This window comes from Biomphalaria glabrata, chromosome 9 (assembly GCF_947242115.1).
Source record: "Biomphalaria glabrata chromosome 9, xgBioGlab47.1, whole genome shotgun sequence".
NCBI classification, from domain to species: domain Eukaryota; kingdom Metazoa; phylum Mollusca; class Gastropoda; family Planorbidae; genus Biomphalaria; species Biomphalaria glabrata.
In genome coordinates this window covers 41,938,830-41,959,406 of record NC_074719.1, presented here as the reverse complement: position 1 = coordinate 41,959,406, position 20,577 = coordinate 41,938,830, and the positions used below count along the sequence as shown (strand labels likewise).

Here is a 20,577-nt window from a genome sequence, read left to right as displayed (position 1 = left end):
TAGTGTGTAATTTGCTTTTTTTTTATATTGAAGATGTATTTTTAGCACCAAACCCCTCTGAATGGGGGTTTAAACTCAAAACCCCTTTCGGCAACGCTCATAGCATTTTGAGTGCGTAATTTGCTTTTTTTCTTACACTGAAGATGGCGGGGGGTTTAAACACAAAACCCCTTTGACTACGCGCATAGATTTTAGAGTGAGTAATTTTCTTTTATTTATATTGAAGAGGTACTTTTTAGCTTCAAACTCTGGAGGGGAGTTTAAACTCAAAACCCCATAGACTACACTCATAACATTTTTAGTGTATAATTTGCTTTTTTTTATTATTATTAAAGAGGTATTTTTTACCTTCAAACCTTTTACCTTTAAACTCAAAACTGAGTCAAAACCCATTTAGCTACGCTCATAACATTTTGAGTGCGTAATTAGCTATTTTTTTTTTTATATTAAAGAGGGGGTTTATCGTAAATTTTAGACGGGGTTTTAAAATCAAAATCTTCCTTAACTGTGATCTTGGAATTAGGGGATTTTCGTTTGCATTTAATTTTTGTTTTGTTATATAGAAGAGGGGGAGATAACTGCAAAAACCCCAGGTAGGGGGTTTAAAACTCAAAACCCCTGGTAGGGGGTTTAAAACTCAAAACCCCTGGTAGGGGGTTTTAAACTCAAAACCCCTAGTAAGGGTTTTTAAACTCGAACCGCTCTGGTAGGGGTTTTAAACTCGAACCCCCCTGGTAGGGGTTTTTAAACTCGAACCCCCCTGGTAGGGGTTTTTAAACTCGAACACCCCTGGTAGGGGTTTTTAAAATCAAAACCCCTTTGGTTGTGCTAGGGTAAGTGATAGTTTAGTATTAAAATCTCACCTAAAATAAACAAAATCAAAGCCAAAAATCAGTCACTTAATTCCGACTCCCCCCCCCCCCTTGGGGGGGGATTTCATTTCGGGGGGGGGTTTGAACCCCAAGAACCCCCCCCCCCTGGCTACGCCCATGATATATATATATATATATATATATATATATATATATATATATATATATATAACTGTGTGTCAAGGTCGGCCTTGGCAGTAGGCCTATCATACCATCTGGGCCACAAATGAATCTTGCAACGAACCAGCCCAATAATATAGGCTAATGCACATTTGACTGGACACGCTCTTTTGAGTTAGTTTTGGTTGGAACGGATCTATAATATAGAATACTGTATACAATATTACCCTATTATAACGGGGAATTCGTTACACATTTAGACTATAAGCTTATTTATTTTATTTATACTTATTCAACTTCTACATGACGATACAAATATAAAACCTTTTTGTTTGTTAAAAGCCCTTGGTGGGAACTAGGCCTACCAGTAGCGTGGTAAATGATAATAGGTGATTCCATTATTGCGAGAGTACCTATGTTAATAGTATTACATAGTGAAGTCTGTGAAGCTCTTTTATGTAAGGTAACAGAATATATAAATGCCATTTTCGGTACTTATTGTCATTCAAAGCGGCCCATTAGGAGACCCCCACAGGCCTATTGTGGTAAAGGCTCACCGGGCATTAGCCTAGTTGCCCATATAGCCAGTCTTCTCGGAGTCCTCCTCTGATTTAACCTATAACATCACATAGACAAGACAAAACAGATTGCGTTCTGACAAGTAGCATAGATCCAATACTAGTGTAACATATTTGTATTATATGTACAGCGCGTCAGTGCAACTTGTGTTTACGTATTAAATTCCTAATAGTTCCTAATAATATGTCTTCCCTCTTAAACACTAGTTTGTTATTTGTGTAACAAGAATATTATACAACTAGATCTAGTAATAGCATATAGATTAATATAGAATGAATGTGTTGGTATAAAAATACACAAATATTCTAGATCTGATAAATTACAATAAAAAGATTTTTGTTTAAATGCGAAAAACTACTACTTCATATCACGTCACACGTACTTCCGGAGGTGGTCACTGTTCTCTCTTGTAAACAAACCTGGAATTATCATTTTAGATCCAAGATGATACACAGTCTTTTTGTCATAAATAACACCGGGTATTATTTTCTCTTTACAATTTCAATTTAATATTTAAAGTGTAGATCTAGAATTATGATCTCACCAGCATCACATATAATATACTAAATCTAGAATGAGGTCTAGATCAAGATCTGATTGATCTGATCATAATCTGATGATCAACAATCAATTCAAGTAAAAAAAAAGTATGAATAATCATTCATGAAGTAGATCTAATTAATCTAAAATCTAAGAACTCTAAAAAAAAAAACTAAGTTAAGTAAGTTAAAAGTCTCAGTAGATATCTGATTGATCTGATCAATCAAGTAAAAAAAGTATGAATAATCATTCATGAAGTAGAAAAGATCTAAAATCTAAGAGTAAGAACTCTAAAAAAACAAACTAAGTTAAGTAAGTTAAAAGTCTCAGTAGATGATTCTAGACTAGATCTAGATTATCTTCAGTATCAGATGAGATCATTAGTCTTAGTCTATAAGTATAGGAGTATAGGGTACTATAGTATGATCTATGATCTTATTATCATTATAAAATGGTACCATAAAATTAGACTTAGATTCTAAGTTAGAAACCGTAGTAAGATCTAGATTTTCTAGATAGTAGTAGATCTAATAATCCCTTTAAAAAATAATTTAAATTAGATCTATATTAATAAATATTATATTATAAAGTCATATTACTAGATTCTAAATCAAAGTCAAAGTGACTCAAAGTGAAGACCATGAAGTATTAAATTATTAGTTGAGTTTCACTAGGAAGAACTAGTAATTTTCAAGCAGATCTAATTCTAGATGATGTAGTTGTAGGTCTAAATCTAGATTCAATATCGTCTACTCTATATATCTAGATATATATATATATATAAATAAATCCTTAGGAAAGTCTTACATGACAAATATTTATAAATGATAAAAATTGCAACAGTTCAAATCTACATATATACTTTCTTAAAATGAAAGAACTTGATATCAAAATAACCAGCCTCACCCAAAAATTGAGCTATAAACTTTTAAGTTCAAAAATTGACTATTAAAAAAAAAAAGCAAAAAAACCCATTTAATTGTAATCACAATTGAATACTTTCTTGCAGACATTTAATCAGAGTGAGAGAAAAAGAAAGAGTGTAATATGAATCTAAGATACTTTTTCCTTGATTACAACTATTTGTTGTTTATTTCATGTGATTAAAAGTGGTGCTACGAAGTTTGATTTTTATAAGTATGTTTGGTTAGTATGAATTTTATAAGTATGTTTGGATGAATATCTCCATATTTTCATGTTACAGGGATGTGTTTATGGAAAAACACTGGAAAAGTGTTGTCAATAAGTCGATATGTGATTATTTCTTTGAGGCTCAAAGCAAGGTAGAGTGACAATTTTTATAGTATTTATTTTGAATATAATAAAAGATAAAGGTCATGTTATTCTATTTTTAGCTGGGTATTTTTTTTTTAAATTGATAAAATCTTGAATGAACTTTTTGAAAAGAGAAGATAAATGTTTAAGAAATTATTTTATATATATATATATATATATATATATATATATATATATATATATATATATATATATATATATATATAATTGTAACTTGTAATTTCTTATTAGCATGTGGTAACTATTAAATATTTGCTTCCTTCAAGCTTCATATAAAAAGATTATATTAAGAGCTAGGTAACATAATGATAGTTTACTAATCAATTCTTTCCTGTTTAAATTTTGCCATTTTTCTTTTCACTGTAATTGTAAGGACATTGCATTTAATAAGTAAATAGTTGAATAATTTTTGTAATGGATGCTTTTTTTTTTTTTTTTTTTTTTTTTTGTCTTTTTGTCACAGGCGTCTAACCCCGAGGATGTGCCACCTGTCATCTCAACACCACATCATTACCTAATCAACATTTACCGTGGTAGTTTATTTTTTGTTGCAGTGGTTACCACAGAAGGTTTGTCATTAATTAGAGCTTTTATACATCCCTAATGCTTCATTTGAAGATTAAATGTATTGTATATATATATATATATACATACTTTGTACTGTTTGACCGTTACTAGTTAGTAATTGTAGACGTATAGCGTAGTGATACAAATATTCCTTGTTATTCAGGGATTATGTATAAGGATTTCCTGAATTGTAGTGTAACAAACTATGATAACATTAATTTCACAACTTCAACTTGAAGCACAGAATAAATAAATTCACACAAAGAAAGAAATAAATGAAGCTCAGGATATGTCAGATTTAACATTTCAAATATAGAAATTGTACACGACTGAACTCTTTCAATCGACTGGCGAATGAGTTGTCTCTTTATTTATCTTATATTCTAATAGAACTCTCCAGTGCAGGACTGTAGTCACTCAACTCCCCAATAAGTTCTCTCTTTAATTTATATTCAAATTAAACTTTGTTCAGGAACTCTCCAGTCTATAAGAACCTCCAAGATTTACTAAACAAAAGTAAAAATAAAACTTTAAGAGAGATGTTTTAGCCATTTGTTTGAGAACTATAAATACAATTTTCTGGAAATAAAACTCCAAAATAAGTAACCATTGGGGCAACCATATTCATATGACATGATCAAAGAACTGAGCTAACCCTGCTTATGAATATTAGGACATGTTCAGAGAATGGAAATATACAAATATTAAGCCTTAAAGCTATATTCATCCAATTATTATTAAGTCTTAAAGCTATATTCCTCCAATCATTATTAAGCCTTAAAGCTATATTCATCCAATCATTATTAAGTCTTAAAGCTATCTTCATCCAATCATTATTAAGTCTTAAAGCTATATTCATCCAATCATTATTAAGCCTTAAAGCTATATTCATCCAATCATTATTAAGTCCTTAAAGCTATCTTCATCCAATCATTATTAAGTCTTAAAGCTATATTTATTCAATCATTATTAAGTCTTAAAGCTATCTTCATCCAATCATTATTAAGTCTTAAAGCTTTATTCATCCAATCATTATTAAGTCTTAAAGGTATCTTCATCCAATCATTATTAAGTCTTAAAGCTATATTCATCCAATCATTATTAAGTCTTAAAGCTATATTTATTCAATCATTATTAAGTCTTAAAGCTATATTCATCCAATCATTATTAAGTCGTAGAGCTATATTCATCCAATCATTATTAAGTCTTAAAGCTATATTCATCCAATCATTATTAAGTCTTAAAGCTATCTTCATCCAATCATTATTAAGTCTTAAAGCTATATTCATCCAATCATTATTAAGTCTTAAAGCTATATTTATTCAATCATTATTAAGTCCTTAAAGCTATATTTATTCAATCATTTTTGAAGCCAATAAAAACTAAAAGGTTTAAAGAGTTGTTGATTTGTAATATTTTTGTTGGCCTCTCTTTTCAGTGTCTCCTTTATTTGTAGTCGAGTTTCTTCACAGAATCTGTGAAACATTTGAAGATTACTTTAGTGAATGTACAGAGTCCACTCTCAAGGAGAACTATGTGATAGTTTATGAGGTGAGTCCAGTGTTATGAGTTGTCAAGGTACCTTGCTTAAAGTAGTAAAGTTTGCCCCTTTCAGACCTTGTGATCTATGTGGCAGATGGTGTTATGGTCTTTTGTTTCTATGGCCAATGGTTAACAAGAAGGGTGTCATGTGACCAGCGAATGACCAACCATCTTAACTTTCCCCAACTAAAGTCAGGTGCTCAATAGAGTTGGGTGAACTTAGAGCCCCCCAAAAATCATGAAATTCAAAATCCCAGTCTTCACTGAGATTCAAACTCAGGACCCCAGGTTTGGAAGCCAGACGCTTAACCACTCAGCCACTGCACCCCTGTACCTTGCTTGCAGGAAAGAAATACATTGTATGATCTATAATGAGCAAAATAGATATATGTATAGACAGAAACTAATGACAATAGATTGGGTTAGAGATAACATGGTATCTTAATACTAAACAAAGACAATGTAACCCTAAACCTGCCTGGTCTTGTGGCAGTTTGTGCTCTGGAATCATCTCAATCATTCTGGTTTCGAATCCTGCCATCTTGCAGGATTTTTGTGCTAAGATATAATAATGTTCAATTCTGTAGGAACATACAACATACATTTTCCATCTTTAAGAATACACCTTTGTATTTTGAAAGAAAATGTCTTTAGGGTTATTTTATATCTGCTGATCAAGCAGTTCTTCAATACGTTAAATCTAGAATGCTCTAAGGTTTACTTAAAACCACCTCAATTCTGAGTTTAAGATAGAAACTCATTTTTTATTACAAAAACACATATTTGATACACAAAGGAAAGAAATCCAAATTGTTATTGTTACCATCTGTCATACTAGCAGGTAATGGCAGTTCAATTTATTAGAAATATTCTTTTTATATTTACTAGAATGTCATTTGGACCCAATAGTTTCTTAGGTAATAAAAGTCATTCAATTGCATTCAGGCAGTAATCTGAAAAATGAATACAAAATACCACAAAGAAATGATTTGGTTCCTGGCAAGACCAATTTATAAATTCACTTTTGATCAATATATTTCAGTTGTTAGATGAAATGTTAGACAATGGGTTCCCACTGGCCGTGGAATCCAATGTTCTGAAAGAGCTTATCAGGCCGCCCAACTTCCTCAGGACCATAACAGACACAGTAACTGGCAAATCATCAGGGTAAATGTTTTTTGTGACAATTGCTTCTTATGTTATAAATCTTCTACTTTCTGTTTTATATTTCACCATCAAATTTTTATGCAAAGGAAGAATTGTCATTAGAAAAAAGTTTAATATCTATATGTGTGTATATATATTTTTTTGCTTCTATTTGACATCCACATCTAAACCACTTCATGTTAGTGTTAATATATGGCTCCTTTTGTCTCGAAAAGGCAAGGGATGCGCCCAAAGGAGTCACTGGTTTGGTTTAATCTTGAGGCAGGGCAGAATCTGGTGTGGCTAATCAAGCCAATTCTAGAACGGCAGACTTTGCCACAATTCATACATGTGTATGCCTCTGATTCAAGGCTAGCGGACAGGGCATCTTTCTTTTTTTCCCTCTTGATTAAGGCCACTTCAATTCTTTTGTTCTCAGCGAGGGTTGTCCCAGCACGCACAGTCTGTCTCCATGCACTCCGGTCTTTGGCTATATTTTCCCACATACTTTCGCTGATGCCTGTGGCTCTCATGTTTCGCTTGCAGACATCTCTATATATTAGTCTTGGGCGGCCCTTTGGTCTGACTCCTTCCACAAGCTTAGCATATAAGATATCTTTCGGGATTCTATCATCTGGCATGCAGGTGACATGTCCGAGCCAGCGTAATCTTCTCAGTGTCAGTAATAGTGTGAAGCTAAAACCTGCACTACTTCATGCTCATCTCTACTTGTGGTCCTGTCTGGGACATGGGCTACCAACTTGTTCTGAGCAAGTCTCTAACAGTCCCCATGTCTTCCCAGAATCTGCATCCCAATCTTGATGCCATGTATCAGTTTTAAATGGAACTTTACCTGAAATGTCATTTGGACTGCAAATGATAAAATACTATTAGTAAATTATAGTTCCCCTTTTAGACCTTGTGATCTATAGGTCAGATGTATCTGTTTCTGTGGCCTAATGTTAACAAGGGTGTCATGTGGCCAGCACAAAGACCAACCATCTTTACTTTTAAAAATCCCAGTCTTCACTGAAATTCGAACCCGGGACCTGGTGCTGAAGCCAAACACTTTGCTGCACAGCCACCGCACCTCCTAGTACTTGTGACTTATTACATAATATTGTTTCTTCTTCTATAGTGTGAGTGCCACACTTCCAACTGGCCAACTCTCCAACATTCCCTGGCGCAGAACTGGGGTCAAGTACACCAACAATGAGGCTTACTTTGATGTGATTGAGGAGATTGATGCCATCATTGACAAGTCTGGTTCCACTGTTATAGCAGAAATACAGGGCTATGTAAGTTTTACTTGGAAGTACTAAGTTATTTAATTAGAGAGACAAGGCTATGCTAGGTAGAGATACAACACTATGTAAGTCTTAAGAGATATAAGCCTTTGTAATAAGAGAAAAAAAATGCCTATGCTACTGAGAGATTCAAGACTATGTAAAAAAAAAAAAGTAAAGTACCCCCTTTAGGACCTTGCCATTAACAGGGCCGATGATGTTAGGGTCATCTGTTTATTTGGCCAACGGTTAACGAGCAGGGTGTTATGTGGCAAGCACAGCGACAACCGCCTTTACTTTCCCCAACTAAAGTCGGGTACCCATTAGAGTTGGGTGGACTCTAAAAATCCCAGAATTCAAAATCACAGTCTTCATCGAGATTCGAACCCTTGGAAGCCAAGCGCTTAACCACTTAGCCACCGATCCCCCAATCATGTTTTATGGCCTACTGTGTGTGTCATATGGCCAGTGCAATAACCTAACTATGTCTGTACCCATTAGAGTTGGGTTGACTCAGGGGTGTCCTGAAAAACAGTTGAATCCCAGTCTTTTCTAAGATTCTAACCAGAGACCCCTCAGTTCAGAAGCAAAGTCATCCACCATGCTGCAACAAGTCTTTTAAGTCCCACTAAAATCCTTCATTACTGCATTTATTTATTATTGCATTTACAAGTCTACATTCCTGTGCGATATGAACACAAATTTCTAGCATTGAGATCATGACCTTACATGTTTATGAATAATGATCTTAACAATGAAATATTTTTTTTACATATAATATAAAAGTAATCATTGATGCAATTAAACTTCTTACCTTTATTGTTAGTGATATAGTGTCTCAAAAAAACAACAACCAGAAACATATTTAGTTAGTTTTTCTGTGACATAATTAAAACAACTTATTTATTTTCATCAGAGTTCATTACTTTTTAAGTCCCGAACAATCTTTCAGCTAAGAACAGGACACACGTCTTAAACTTTTCACCTAAACAAAATAAACCACACACAGCCACCCCTACTGTAGACATTGGGCCCACCCTTTCAAAACTGCCAATCATACCCTCTTTAATCGCCCCAGTTTTAATTCACCTTAGACAGACCCTATTACCTTAACAGCCCAACAGAAACAACATTCTGTATGACATTGAATAACAGCTGAAAAATCAGAATGCTATTTTTCCTTGGCACAGATGGCAAAAGAGATTACATCTCAGCAGAAGCTAGTTGAAGAAGTAGCAAAAGTCCTGATTAAATTTTTCAAAATTAAGCACACAAAAAAAAATAACAATCTGTACCTTAGAGCAATGAGAGTGTCAATAAAATTTATTTCTCAACAGAAGTAATGTAGAATCTAATGACTTTCAGCAATTCAAGGGCTGATATTAAACTCTTTTACTCATTTTATTAAGACCAAAAAAATAATAATTTTCGATTCATTTGTTTTCTGTATAGATCAGCCTCAAATTTGTGTGGCTAAAGATTTCAAATATAAGCTGTGTTATGTCTACAGATTGATTGTCTGATCAAGTTGAGTGGCATGCCAGACCTGACTTTGTCATTTGTCAACCCTCGGCTGCTTGATGATGTTAGCTTCCACCCATGTGTTAGGTTCAAGAGATGGGAGGTAAGACAGTTAAGGAATGGAGTTCTGTCCTTAAGTTATTTATAATTTAAATAAAAATTATATCCCTTTATATGGTACACTATGATATTGTCCACCACATTTATATGAACTTTATAAACATCAATTTGTTTTATCTAAAAAAAAGGTGTGTATTCTCCTTTAATTCTATACCAAATATATTTTCTGATAACAAACAAAAAAGTTATTAAAGCTTAATTATAACAGGGTAGTGAAATACTTATGAGCAAAACGAATAATTCTATTGGAACACTGAAAATAATTATGGATAGAACTAGTTAATGCTCTTCATGAAGTGAAGCAAGTGGATTGTGGTTCGTCTGAGCTGTTGTGAACTGCAGCTTAGCAACTTTGTCATCAGGTATACTTGCAGAAGTCAAGGGCGGGAGAGTTTGAATGCTTTAGCTAGCTTATTTTGTTGAATCCATTGTTAAATAAGGTCAGATGTGGCCTACTCTTGGTGCTTAGGGGAGTCAAACCTGTTCTGGTTTTAGTCACTTGAACAGCTCACTTGGCACTGCAAAAACAATTTTCAGTTTTTAGGCTGCATTTCCATGTATGGAATCTATAAAACATTCTATGTTGTTCTATGTTTTTTCTTTTATTGTTCTAGTCTGAGAAAATTTTATCCTTTGTTCCTCCTGACGGTCACTTCAGAATGATGTCCTACCACATTGGTTCAAACAAGTGAGTAGTTCATGTCATGTATGGCTGAAACATAGTGCTGACTCAAAGTTCCAGTTCTGTTTTATTTTTATTTTCTTATAATGTAACATTTAAGTTTAATTTTATAATAAAAAAGTAAAATTCCCCTTTTAGACCTTGCAATCTATAGGGCAGATGATGTTAAGGTCATCTGTTTCTTTGGCCAACAGTTAACAATCAGGGTGTCATGTGGTCAGTACAACGACCAACTGCCTTTACTTTTCCCCAACCATAGTCAGGAACCCATCAAAGTTGGGTGAACTCAGGGGCGCCCTAAAAATCCAGAAATTCAAAATCCCGGTCTTCGTGAAGATTCGAACCCAGGACCCCAGGTTTGGAAACCAAGCGCTCCACTACTCAGCCAACGCACCCCCTTAATTTTATAATACTTTTCTCAAATGTTGGTTAGTTTTCTTTTTTTATATTTTTACCCTAATGTAGGATGTATATATCTCTTTTTGAAGTAACGTCTGTCATTTATAAGCTAAGATGTTTATGATGAGGGAAAAAATATAAATCCCAATGTTGATCTATGGCCTCCTTCAGTCATGAAAGATCATTTCACAGTAATGTCTAATTGAGATAAAAGGTATGGTCAGAACTTGTTAGCGGCTAAGTTTTGTGTAAATTGAAGAAGTAAATAAGAGACAAGGGCAAAGTCTGAATGTGTTTCCTCATTTCTCTTGCAATGTTATCTAGCACTGTCGCCATTCCAATATATCTCCGCCACAATATCTACTACAAAGAAGGCAGCGGTGGCAGGTTTGATGTGACAGTTGGACCAAAACAGACCAGCGGAAAGACAGTAAGTTGCAAAATCTGTTTGAGTCTTAGTTGTATGTAATTAAAACATTGGTGTTGTTGTTTTTTTTAATTCTGTATAATAGGCTAGATGTTCTTGCTTGTTTTACTTCTAACAAAAATAAAGGGAAGGGCAGATTACTCTGCATTCTTTTTGTTCAGTAATCTAAGCTAGAGATCTCTATACATGATTTGTAGGTGTCAAGGAGTGAACTTAAGAGAGACAACTCCAGAATGTAAGACTGAAAGGATGTGTTTTTGTATTGAGTTAGATTTTATTAAGAAATATTATTACTTAAGTCTACTAGATCTATTTTATTTATCACAACTTGATTTGTTTATATTATAAATAAAGTTCTATTTAGTTTGTTCACAAAAGGAAGTTATTCAAGTTGTTTGAAGCTTTATTAATTAAGATACATTAGGCCTACAACAGTTTAGTTGTCTACCGGCAGTTTGGTGGGGGGGGGGGGGCATCTTAACATCAACCTTTTCTATCAATTTATCAAAAGTGGTTTGATTGCTGGGACAAGTCCCAAAAAGCCCGTGGAGTCTAGGAGCACATGAGGCGCCCTGACCGCACTTACCCCTGGTGCAGGCTGTCTTGGCCTGAGCAAGTTTTTATAGCACAGTTCATGACAGGCCACTGTCCTGTTGGCTCTTATTTCTCACGGCTATGGCCAAATTTTTATTCACGGTGCCCTCGCTTCGGGGAAGAAGAGGAAACCGTGCCTCATATTCTGTTTGACTGCCCCAGACTTGCTGATCTCCGTCTCAACAGATATAAGAAACCACAAATTCTCGACTTGTATGGTGACATGTATGCACTACGCAAGACAGCAGGGTTTCTGTCCTGGGCTTTTGCAAGTGAGGATTTAAGCCTCTCAAGCCCTGACTCAAATGGAGTTTGATGATGATGAGGATCAATGTATGAGAGGGAGGCACCACTGTTGCAAAGGATAAATCTGTTCATTCACTTATGTTCTTTAAAGCTTCACCCTCCAGATTGGAACAGGGTGCATTTCTCACTAGTAAAACTCTCAGCCTGTTACAAGTCTGCCCTATAGATTGCATGGTCTGAAAAGGGTACATTATTTTTTTTTTTTTTTTTTTTTTTTTTTTTTTACATTTGGCTTTTATTGTGGATGATATATTTCTCTCTCATACAGGCATGACTAAATGTAGTTATGTTTCACTTCTACAGATAGAGAATGTGGTCCTAGAAGTGCCATTTCCAAAGACAGTATTGAATGTCACTTTGACAGCCACACAGGGCAAGAACTCCTTTGACCCAGTCTCAAAGCTCATGACCTGGGATGTTGGCAAGATTGATCCGGGCAAGTTACCCAACATTAAAGGCAATGTGAGTTTGTCTCAGGAACTTTTGTTTATTAAGTTTTTCTTTTAGTATTAGCAATATACATGGATGCAATATTGCTGGCTATTGGACTTTTGTTTTTTTCACTTGCCATGAATACAAGCTTTTGTCTATTAGACTTTGAGTATAGAGTCAAAAATATATCTCTATACTATCTAGATCTAGAGTACACAAGATGGAAAAAAAATTTAGTTTAGTGGCAGTAGACTGTTGTTTAGTTGTAGTACATAAGACTCTAGATTCTAAATCTAGAATAGTTAAGAGTCTGGTATGTAATAATATATATTTTAAATTTAAAACTTTTCAAATAAACATTTGTAGAATTGTTATATTTTTCAATGTCTAGTATTAAAAGTCTGGTGTAGACATAGAATTTAAATTCTGTAGATTTAGAGGAACAAAAATGGCTTTACATTCACAAGTGAATCACACTGTGTTTGTAACTGGGTACTTTCGTACACATCATTTTTCTAAAAAACTTTTAGCACAATACATTTATCTTTTATATTTCAAATAGCGGCTAATTAATTAAAATATATTTATACATCTTAATTACAATATTTAATATGATTTGTATGCAAGAAAATAGTTTTAATAAAAAAAAATAAACCTAGCAATTTACTTACCAAATCGTGATATTCGACAGACTAAATCCATTTTGAAATTTAAAAAATATTCGTTTCCTTTCTGTTTAAAATTTGGTGTTTACTAAGTGAACAAGAGGTCAATAAATTTATATGCTGTGTTGAAGAAACCTTTCCACAACTTTTCATATTAAAAAATGTTTTTTTTAAGTCACGTTTACATAGGTACACACTGTGTAGGAAGGGGATAACGGTGAATCATTAAAACATTATAACAGCGTTAAAACATTATAGTGGTGAAACCTTTCAACTTTATTGTAGCAGTGAAACATTCAAACTTTATAATAGAAGTAAAATATTGAAATTTCATAATAGCCATTAAACATTTAACTTATAATAGCAATGAAAGATTCAATCTTCTAGACAGCAGTGAAACATTTTAACCGATTAAAAAATATATTGTTATTGCTGTCACTTTTTTTTTCTTTTAATCTCACTTTTAGAATTGAGTTTGCTTCTGTTGTTTATACATTGTTTTATGTCTGCTAATGTTTACTATTGTCTGTTCTTAGATTACATTACAGACAGGTGTACCCATTCCTGAGGCTAACCCTACAATCACAGTAAGTGGTTTAGTTTTGATTATTATTGTAGTTATTGGTTGACTAAAGCATTGACCATTCCCCAGGTACAAGGCCTTCGTATATATATAACCCTTTAAATTTCTTATTATGTCATCTGTACAGGTGATGTTCACTATCAATACCTTTGCTGTGTCTGGACTCAAAGTCAATAGACTAGACATGTATGGAGAGGTACGTTACCACTTTGAATAATTCCATTTATAGATTTTTGTGTGTAATTGTTAGATATTGCTGGCATTTAAATGTTCATACTTTTCATATATTTTTTTTATATTACCCATGTCTGGCTAGTGGAAACTACACACACAAAATTGTCTCCACTTAATGTTTCAGTTCTGTTTGTAACTTTTTTTTTTCACAAGTTTATTATGAAAGTGTTAGTAGAAGGTTAAATTTCACTTTTTTTTCAAGACCTTTGAAACAGGTCTATTAGCTCCCTATTAAATAGGGGAAAATGGTTGACATGCCTCTCTGAAATTAAAGTCTGTGATTTAGAGTATGGTACTCAGCAATCAATTGTTTTTTTTTTTAATTTTTTTTTTGGGGGGTTGGCAGTTCTAAAATATGTATATGTTTGTTATGGAGGTTAGTCAAACAGCTGGTTCAGATATTTAACAATTATCAAAAAGTGTTATCAAACAACCTATTCTATCCTCAAATAGTGCTAGGAAAGAAGGAGCATTTGTACAAATTTGTCCTGTTTAGGCTGCGTTGCACCGTTTCAACTAGGACATGTAAGGGAAGGGGAGGAGCTTAAAAAAGAAATGAGATTCAGTCATTATATTAGAAACAAGCTTGTTCTGATATTTATAAAACAATTTTACCTGCACATAACAATGTGATTATGTGTATTCTTCTGCATATGTTCAAGGGCTCCTTCTTCCCTAGTGGAACGGTTGGCCTGAATCATCCAGGACAACCAACTGACATATATATATATATAAATAGATTATGAACATACACACATTCATAAATGTTACAGCTTTCTATTATATCTAACTCTATAGAAACTACATTAATGTCTCATCAGGTCTAGGTGTCCCAGGATTACAAAATACACTAAATAACTTGTAAAATCGGTCAAGACAAACACAGAACTTTATTACTCTTGATAGCATATATGACAAAATTGTCCTCCCTTTTCTAAATCTAGCACACTTACGTCATTTGCGTATACATTCCATTAATGGATATACCTAGGATGTAATCATATTTTCTTATAAAGGAACAAGGGTAATTTATATTTGTATGAGTGACACTGATACTGTCTTTAAAGTAAGATAGATCTTAGGGTACTGTCTCTGCATTTGGTCGTAGGATAGATGTTTGGGAAACACATTGAATGATAATAATCAGATACACATATGAAACAATTTCAAAAGATGAGGTCATCATGAAGAACTTTAGAATTGTCCCAGAGCTCAACCTCTTTACAAATAGTTGAATACAAGTTTGAAGAAAATAATTTGATTATTTCAGAGTTTGATCTTTTAAAGAATTTAAAGACTGAATTAGAAATCAGAAAATCTTTTTTTTTTAGACATTATAACAAGTTTTAATTGTGCCATCTGTAGGAAACTTTAAAAAAAAAATCAATATTGGTATTAATATAATTAGACTAATATACTTATAAGTGGTTAAATAATGTTGCAATGTTTATTCAAAATCTGATTTACTTTACATTTGATTGAAAATAAAATGTCAAGCTAATCGCTCAAAAGCTTTTTATTAAGAACAAATTTGCACATCAGTGTTAATGAAATCTTTATTACACTTTTGATGTGACATTAACACCTGGTCATCATCTCTTCATGTTATGATTTCAAACCTTTTTTTTTTTATTTTCATTTTTTTTATTTTATGTTCAACAAAAAAAAAAAAAAAGTGTTTCAAATCCAAAATTCCAATACAAATTTTGTTGTGATTTATTTTATTTCTTGCTAATTTTTTAATTCTTTTGTTGTCAATCTTATTTGAAGGAATTTACCAATACCTGGGTAACGTTAGTTTGTTCACTCTTTGGATTAATTGATCAGACAGTTTACTTTTTTCTTTCCTCTTTTGTTGTTACTGTATATTCATGGTTTTATTCAATTATTTGTTTCTTTGAAAATGGATTGAGGTTTTTAAGTTTTAATTTAAAATGCTAAACAAAATAAACGATGCTCTTGACTTCAATCTAAAATTTAATCATGCGAGTACCTAAAATTAAACATTCTTAACATGTTAAAAGAGCATTGGTTGAATCTGAAACTATTAGTTATCTGGAGTGGGACAAGGTGGTGGAGCAGTACAGATTTTACCTAATAAAAAAAGAATATGAAGTTGAACGTTTTCTAAGATTGGTATTAGTTTTTATTTTAACTCGTAACAATTCATTCAGCTCCAACTACAGTTTGATATGTTGAGGAAATCAAAGATAGTTGGACTTTGCTTTGTTCACATGTCTCTTATTAACTCCTAATGGAAGATTACTTTACATTTGTTTTTCAGACCTCTAGGTTTTTATAAGAACTTCACTATTTAAATGAGGGCTCATTTTTCAGGCTTCGATATAAAGTCATATAAAGTTTTTTTCTGCTGTTGGGTCTTAACTGATTCATGGAAAAGATTTATCATATTTTCACAAACACATCTGGATCTCATTTACAAGGCCAACCGCTCTTTATAATGTTTCTGTATTCTGAAAGTCTTTATTATCATTTTGTTTTTCAGATTAAATTTTCGGTATTGTATTGCTTGAATCTGTATTTTTTTTTTTTGCAACTTTTAATTTCAACATTTTTATTTATACATTTTATTTTCACCTTTATTTTTTTTTTTGTGTTTATTTATTTTCACACAAATGATTTTTTAAAGACACAAAATCACTTCCCTTAGTTTACTTTCTAACAAAATCAGGGGCAACATACTACACAACATGATTGGGTTTTTTCAAAATGTAAACAAATCTGCATATGAATGCTCTGAAAGGATTGATATCTTTTTTATTATTATTTAAAAAAAAATAAATTTTGTATGTTACAAGTTCTTTTTCATTTTATACAACTAGCTAGAACCTTCATTGTCTTCTTTGATCCTAAATCATTAATTACTCCACTTTTCATTTTAAAAAATAATTTACGTTAATTTGTTGTCGATGTTTGTTTCATGTATATAAGACAAAATATTCACTACCTGCTTTTAAGGATAAAATTATGACATATCCTTCTATTTTGAAACTACTTTTTAAAGGCGAGTTCTAAATGTTTTTTAAATCTAAGTACATTCTACTCAATATAAAGAAAATTTTTGTTTGTTTTTGTAAAAGTGTGTGTTTATTTCTTCTCTTTGCAGAAATACAAACCATTCAAGGGAGTGAAGTACATCACACGTGCTGGCAAGTTTCAAGTCAGAACTTGAGTTAATGCTCTTTGCCTAGTATTCATAATCATTGTTTTCACTTAATAAGAAACTTTATATTTTTTCTCTACGAGAATCCTAACCAGAAATAACTGGCACACTAGCTCCACACAAAGACCATTGATCACTTGTAAGGTGTATTTTTTTAAAATTTAAATACAAGAATTTTTGTTCACTAAAACTTATGTTGCAGTTTCATTAGGATTACTTCATAATTCACCTATAGGACTGTTAGTGTTAGGGAGTCTGTTCTGTATTGATATCATGTACATATATGTAGGTGTTTACAAAAAACGTATTTAAGAAAAATAGTATTGAATAGGACAATATTTATTTAGTCTGAAACTTAACTTTATATGAGATTAACAGCTGCCATTTTGATCTTGAAAGCTGCTTAGTTTGTCTAGACACAAAGTAAGTTTGAACAGGTTAAATTTCTCTTTTTTTTTCATCTAGCCCAAGTGGGAGAATTAGAGATGTCGGCTATACTTTTGTTTATATAAGATTGTAACTGTTGAATTGCACTACGTTGATTGATAGATAAAATATACATTGTAGATAATGTAGAAGATCAAAGTTTTAATGTTATTGAAGACAAAATGTGAGCTGTACATTTCTGTACTTTCTATTGTGTTAGTGTTGTAAGTAATTTATATATGCCATGGATGCTTTGACTATACACTCCTTCTGGGCATCGGCACATAGACTAAGTCCCAGAAATGCTATTTTATTTGGGTGCTAGAGGTCCTCTACAATATTAAGCAGACACTGCAGTGGGATGCATGACTACCAAAAAATATTGAGAATCGATTTAGAACTCTTCAGTTTATATTAAAAAAAAAATAAATAGTTTTTTGTTTTTTTTTTATTATAAAAGGCATTGTTTTTTATTCCAAAAATATATTATGAGTGTTGCATTTTACATGACTTCTCAAACGCAATGTGTGACCTACATATTTTGTCACATCTGATACAGACCAAACTAGGGCTTTATTCAAGTTTTCTTTTTGACGTCTGTCCCTGTCTTTGGCATTTCTTTTAGATCTCAACAGTGTGTCTTATGACCACCAGTTCTAGAACTAAATTACTTTTTTCATACTTTTATCTTTCAGATATCTTAAATAATCACGTCATGTAATTTCAGATTTTAATTGTTCATTTCCCCAACACCTTTTTCAGTACACCCCCCAGCTCTCTTAGAGTTTGAACTTGAATTTTCTTTATCCAATCCATCTAGCAGTAAGAAGCCAAACCAAGAAATACTAGTTGTTCAGGTTTTAACTAATAGAAAATGAGTCTTGCATGATGCATAAAGTAGCAAACTGGGTTTGCGTAGTCATGTGAAACCATGAACTCATCATTCATCTTCAGAAATGAGGACATTGCTATTATAAATAGCAAACCTGGATCAATACAAAAATAGACTACCTGCATAAATACAAAAATATATATGAGGCTTGTCTTGAGTCTGAAGATTTATGAAGAGCGCAATATTTCATGTGGGTTTGCTGCCCCAGCTGTGACCTACATATTTTGCCACAACCAGTGCAGACATAACCATTGTCAATTTAGATTCTCCTTTTGCTGTCTGTCCTAGGCATTGTTTTTTTGTCCAAATGTGTATCCGGCAGCCGTTCTAAAATTAATCTCCAGCAAACCTGGATACATAGTCTATGATAAACCTCAACCTAGCTTTTAGGTGTAGGGATTGCTGATGTGTAATATAAGCTTTTCTGCACTGAAGAGTCAAATTTCTAAATTCTTCAGCACAAAGTGATTTGTATTATTTACCTGGCAGCAGTCATCTTTCAATAGAGTGTCCTTGACATTGTTTATTTTGTCCATTTTTTATTTTTCAAATCTCTCCCAATCTTTTTCTTTTCATCATGTAACATTTTTCTTTAGGTTCAGAAAGTTTGTTTGTTTTAAATATGTTGGAAGCTCCTTTAGAATTGAAGATTATTGCATCTTAGCCCAAATTTCCCGCAAGATAGTGGGGCGACGCAGCAGTCAAGGTTCCAACCTGGGACCATCTAGATGACAGCCCAGGAGCATACCACATGACCAGGCAGCCATCCATTATTTTAATCCCACATTCCTCTATTGCTTTCTTTCCTTTTGTTCTCTTACTCTGGTTTATTATTGTAAAAGATGTCTTTATCTTCAAAAACAAACTAAATTGAAACAAAATGCAGATTTCTGTGGTTAAAGTAATTTGGAAAACGCCATGATATATATAACTAGTTAATGTACATTGACTGACATTCTGAATAGGTTGGTTTTGTGAGACGTTGTGGTATAGCCATTAATCTGGCTCAGTTTCCACTCAGTTGTTTTATTTTTTGGAATATATGTGTCAGTGATGTAAATGTTTTTTTATGTTAAGTAAAATAATGTATTGCACATTATTTGTTGATTTAGTATTGTGATTCAGTATTGAATAGATCTATAAGATATGACAGTGTGGGATTCTATTATTGTATAATTCTAATTAGTACTGGCTCCCTCAAGCTTTATCTGCATTATTTAAAGAAAACAAAAAGCTTTGTAAAATAGTCCTTTAATAAAAGCTCACACTATTGTGTGCTAGGAATGTAATTTTATTTTCTGACTTTATTGCTTGAATGATGCTGAATCTGTTTTGATATTTAACAATATTTTACTTTATGGAAAAAAAATCAATTTCTCTTGTCATTATTTTGAACTTCAGTTGTTTAATTTTTTTTTAAGTCAAACACTTTTTTTTTTTATTTAAATTACTTTATTTTGCTCAGTCTAAAAATGTTAAGTTCTAAATCGATGGCTGTACAGATTTCAGGTGATTATATTTTTAAAATGCATTAGTTAATGAAATGTACAAGACTTATCTGTTGAAATGTTTGTAATCTGTTTTTTAGTCAGGCCGTTCAGGCATGTTTTGACTTAATATTCCCAGTAGTGCATTTGTTTCTACCAACAAATACAATTGTTACCTTCTAATTTTGTTGAGCTTGATAGAGTGTTAAATTTAGATTTCTGGGACTCTAATTATCTAATTAAGAAATTTTGTTTGTTCAGCAATTAGCAGGTCTCTTTATGTGATATGGAAAGCAAACAGATGTCATAAATTTTGATGTAAATAAATAAATAAAATTTTGTTTAACATTTTGGTTTTCATTGATTTTTTTTTTTTTTTACATTTAGCCCATTCAAGATTCTAGTTTTTTAGCCAAATTAAAATCTATTTCTTTATATACTTAAAAAATTATAACGGTCACACTAGCGTTTCCCCTGTGTGGCCAACAAGCTACATCAACTGTTAAATTTTTAGGAAATTTGTTAGAACCATTTTCAAGATCCATGTTCCATGAAGGTACGAGTTGAACAGGTTTATCGTAAAAAGCTGGCATCTCACCCAACATACCCTTGCCTTGTGTGAGTCCGGCTTTTGAAAGGGAAGCTTGGACTCTATAGCCATCTTCTGGTTCATAAGC

The 20,577-nt window shown here is 32.6% G+C and overlaps 1 protein-coding gene across 2 annotated transcripts; it reads left to right on the top strand.

Moving 5' to 3' along the window:
* The first annotated feature begins 1,910 nt into the window (after window positions 1–1,910).
* Window positions 1,911–20,248, top strand: LOC106062522 (AP-3 complex subunit mu-1-like). 2 transcript variants are annotated; one of them, XM_056041125.1, is made up of 14 exons: window positions 1,911–2,050; window positions 3,316–3,394; window positions 3,871–3,976; window positions 5,413–5,525; window positions 6,559–6,683; window positions 7,801–7,960; window positions 9,459–9,572; window positions 10,204–10,277; window positions 10,995–11,100; window positions 12,301–12,459; window positions 13,631–13,681; window positions 13,805–13,873; window positions 15,682–15,699; window positions 17,039–20,248. In XM_056041125.1, exons 1-14 carry the CDS (start codon window positions 2,016–2,018, stop codon window positions 17,102–17,104), a joined length of 1,275 nt encoding a protein of 424 aa, XP_055897100.1. In that variant the 5' UTR covers window positions 1,911–2,015; the 3' UTR covers window positions 17,105–20,248. The 2 variants fall into 2 exon arrangements, with proteins under 2 accessions (XP_055897100.1, XP_055897101.1); XM_056041126.1 differs by lacking the exon at window positions 15,682–15,699.
* The last annotated feature ends 329 nt before the right edge of the window (window positions 20,249–20,577 follow it).

Bases quoted from the DNA above. Each gene is read 5' to 3' on its own strand.
- LOC106062522 (XM_056041125.1), top strand. From the start codon at position 2,016: ATGATACACAGTCTTTTTGTCATAAATAACACCGG. The intron at 2,051-3,315 runs GTATTATTTTCT...TTCATGTTACAG, and splicing joins TTTGTCATAAATAACACCGG to GGATGTGTTTATGGAAAAAC. The intron at 12,460-13,630 runs GTGAGTTTGTCT...GTCTGTTCTTAG, and splicing joins TACCCAACATTAAAGGCAAT to ATTACATTACAGACAGGTGT.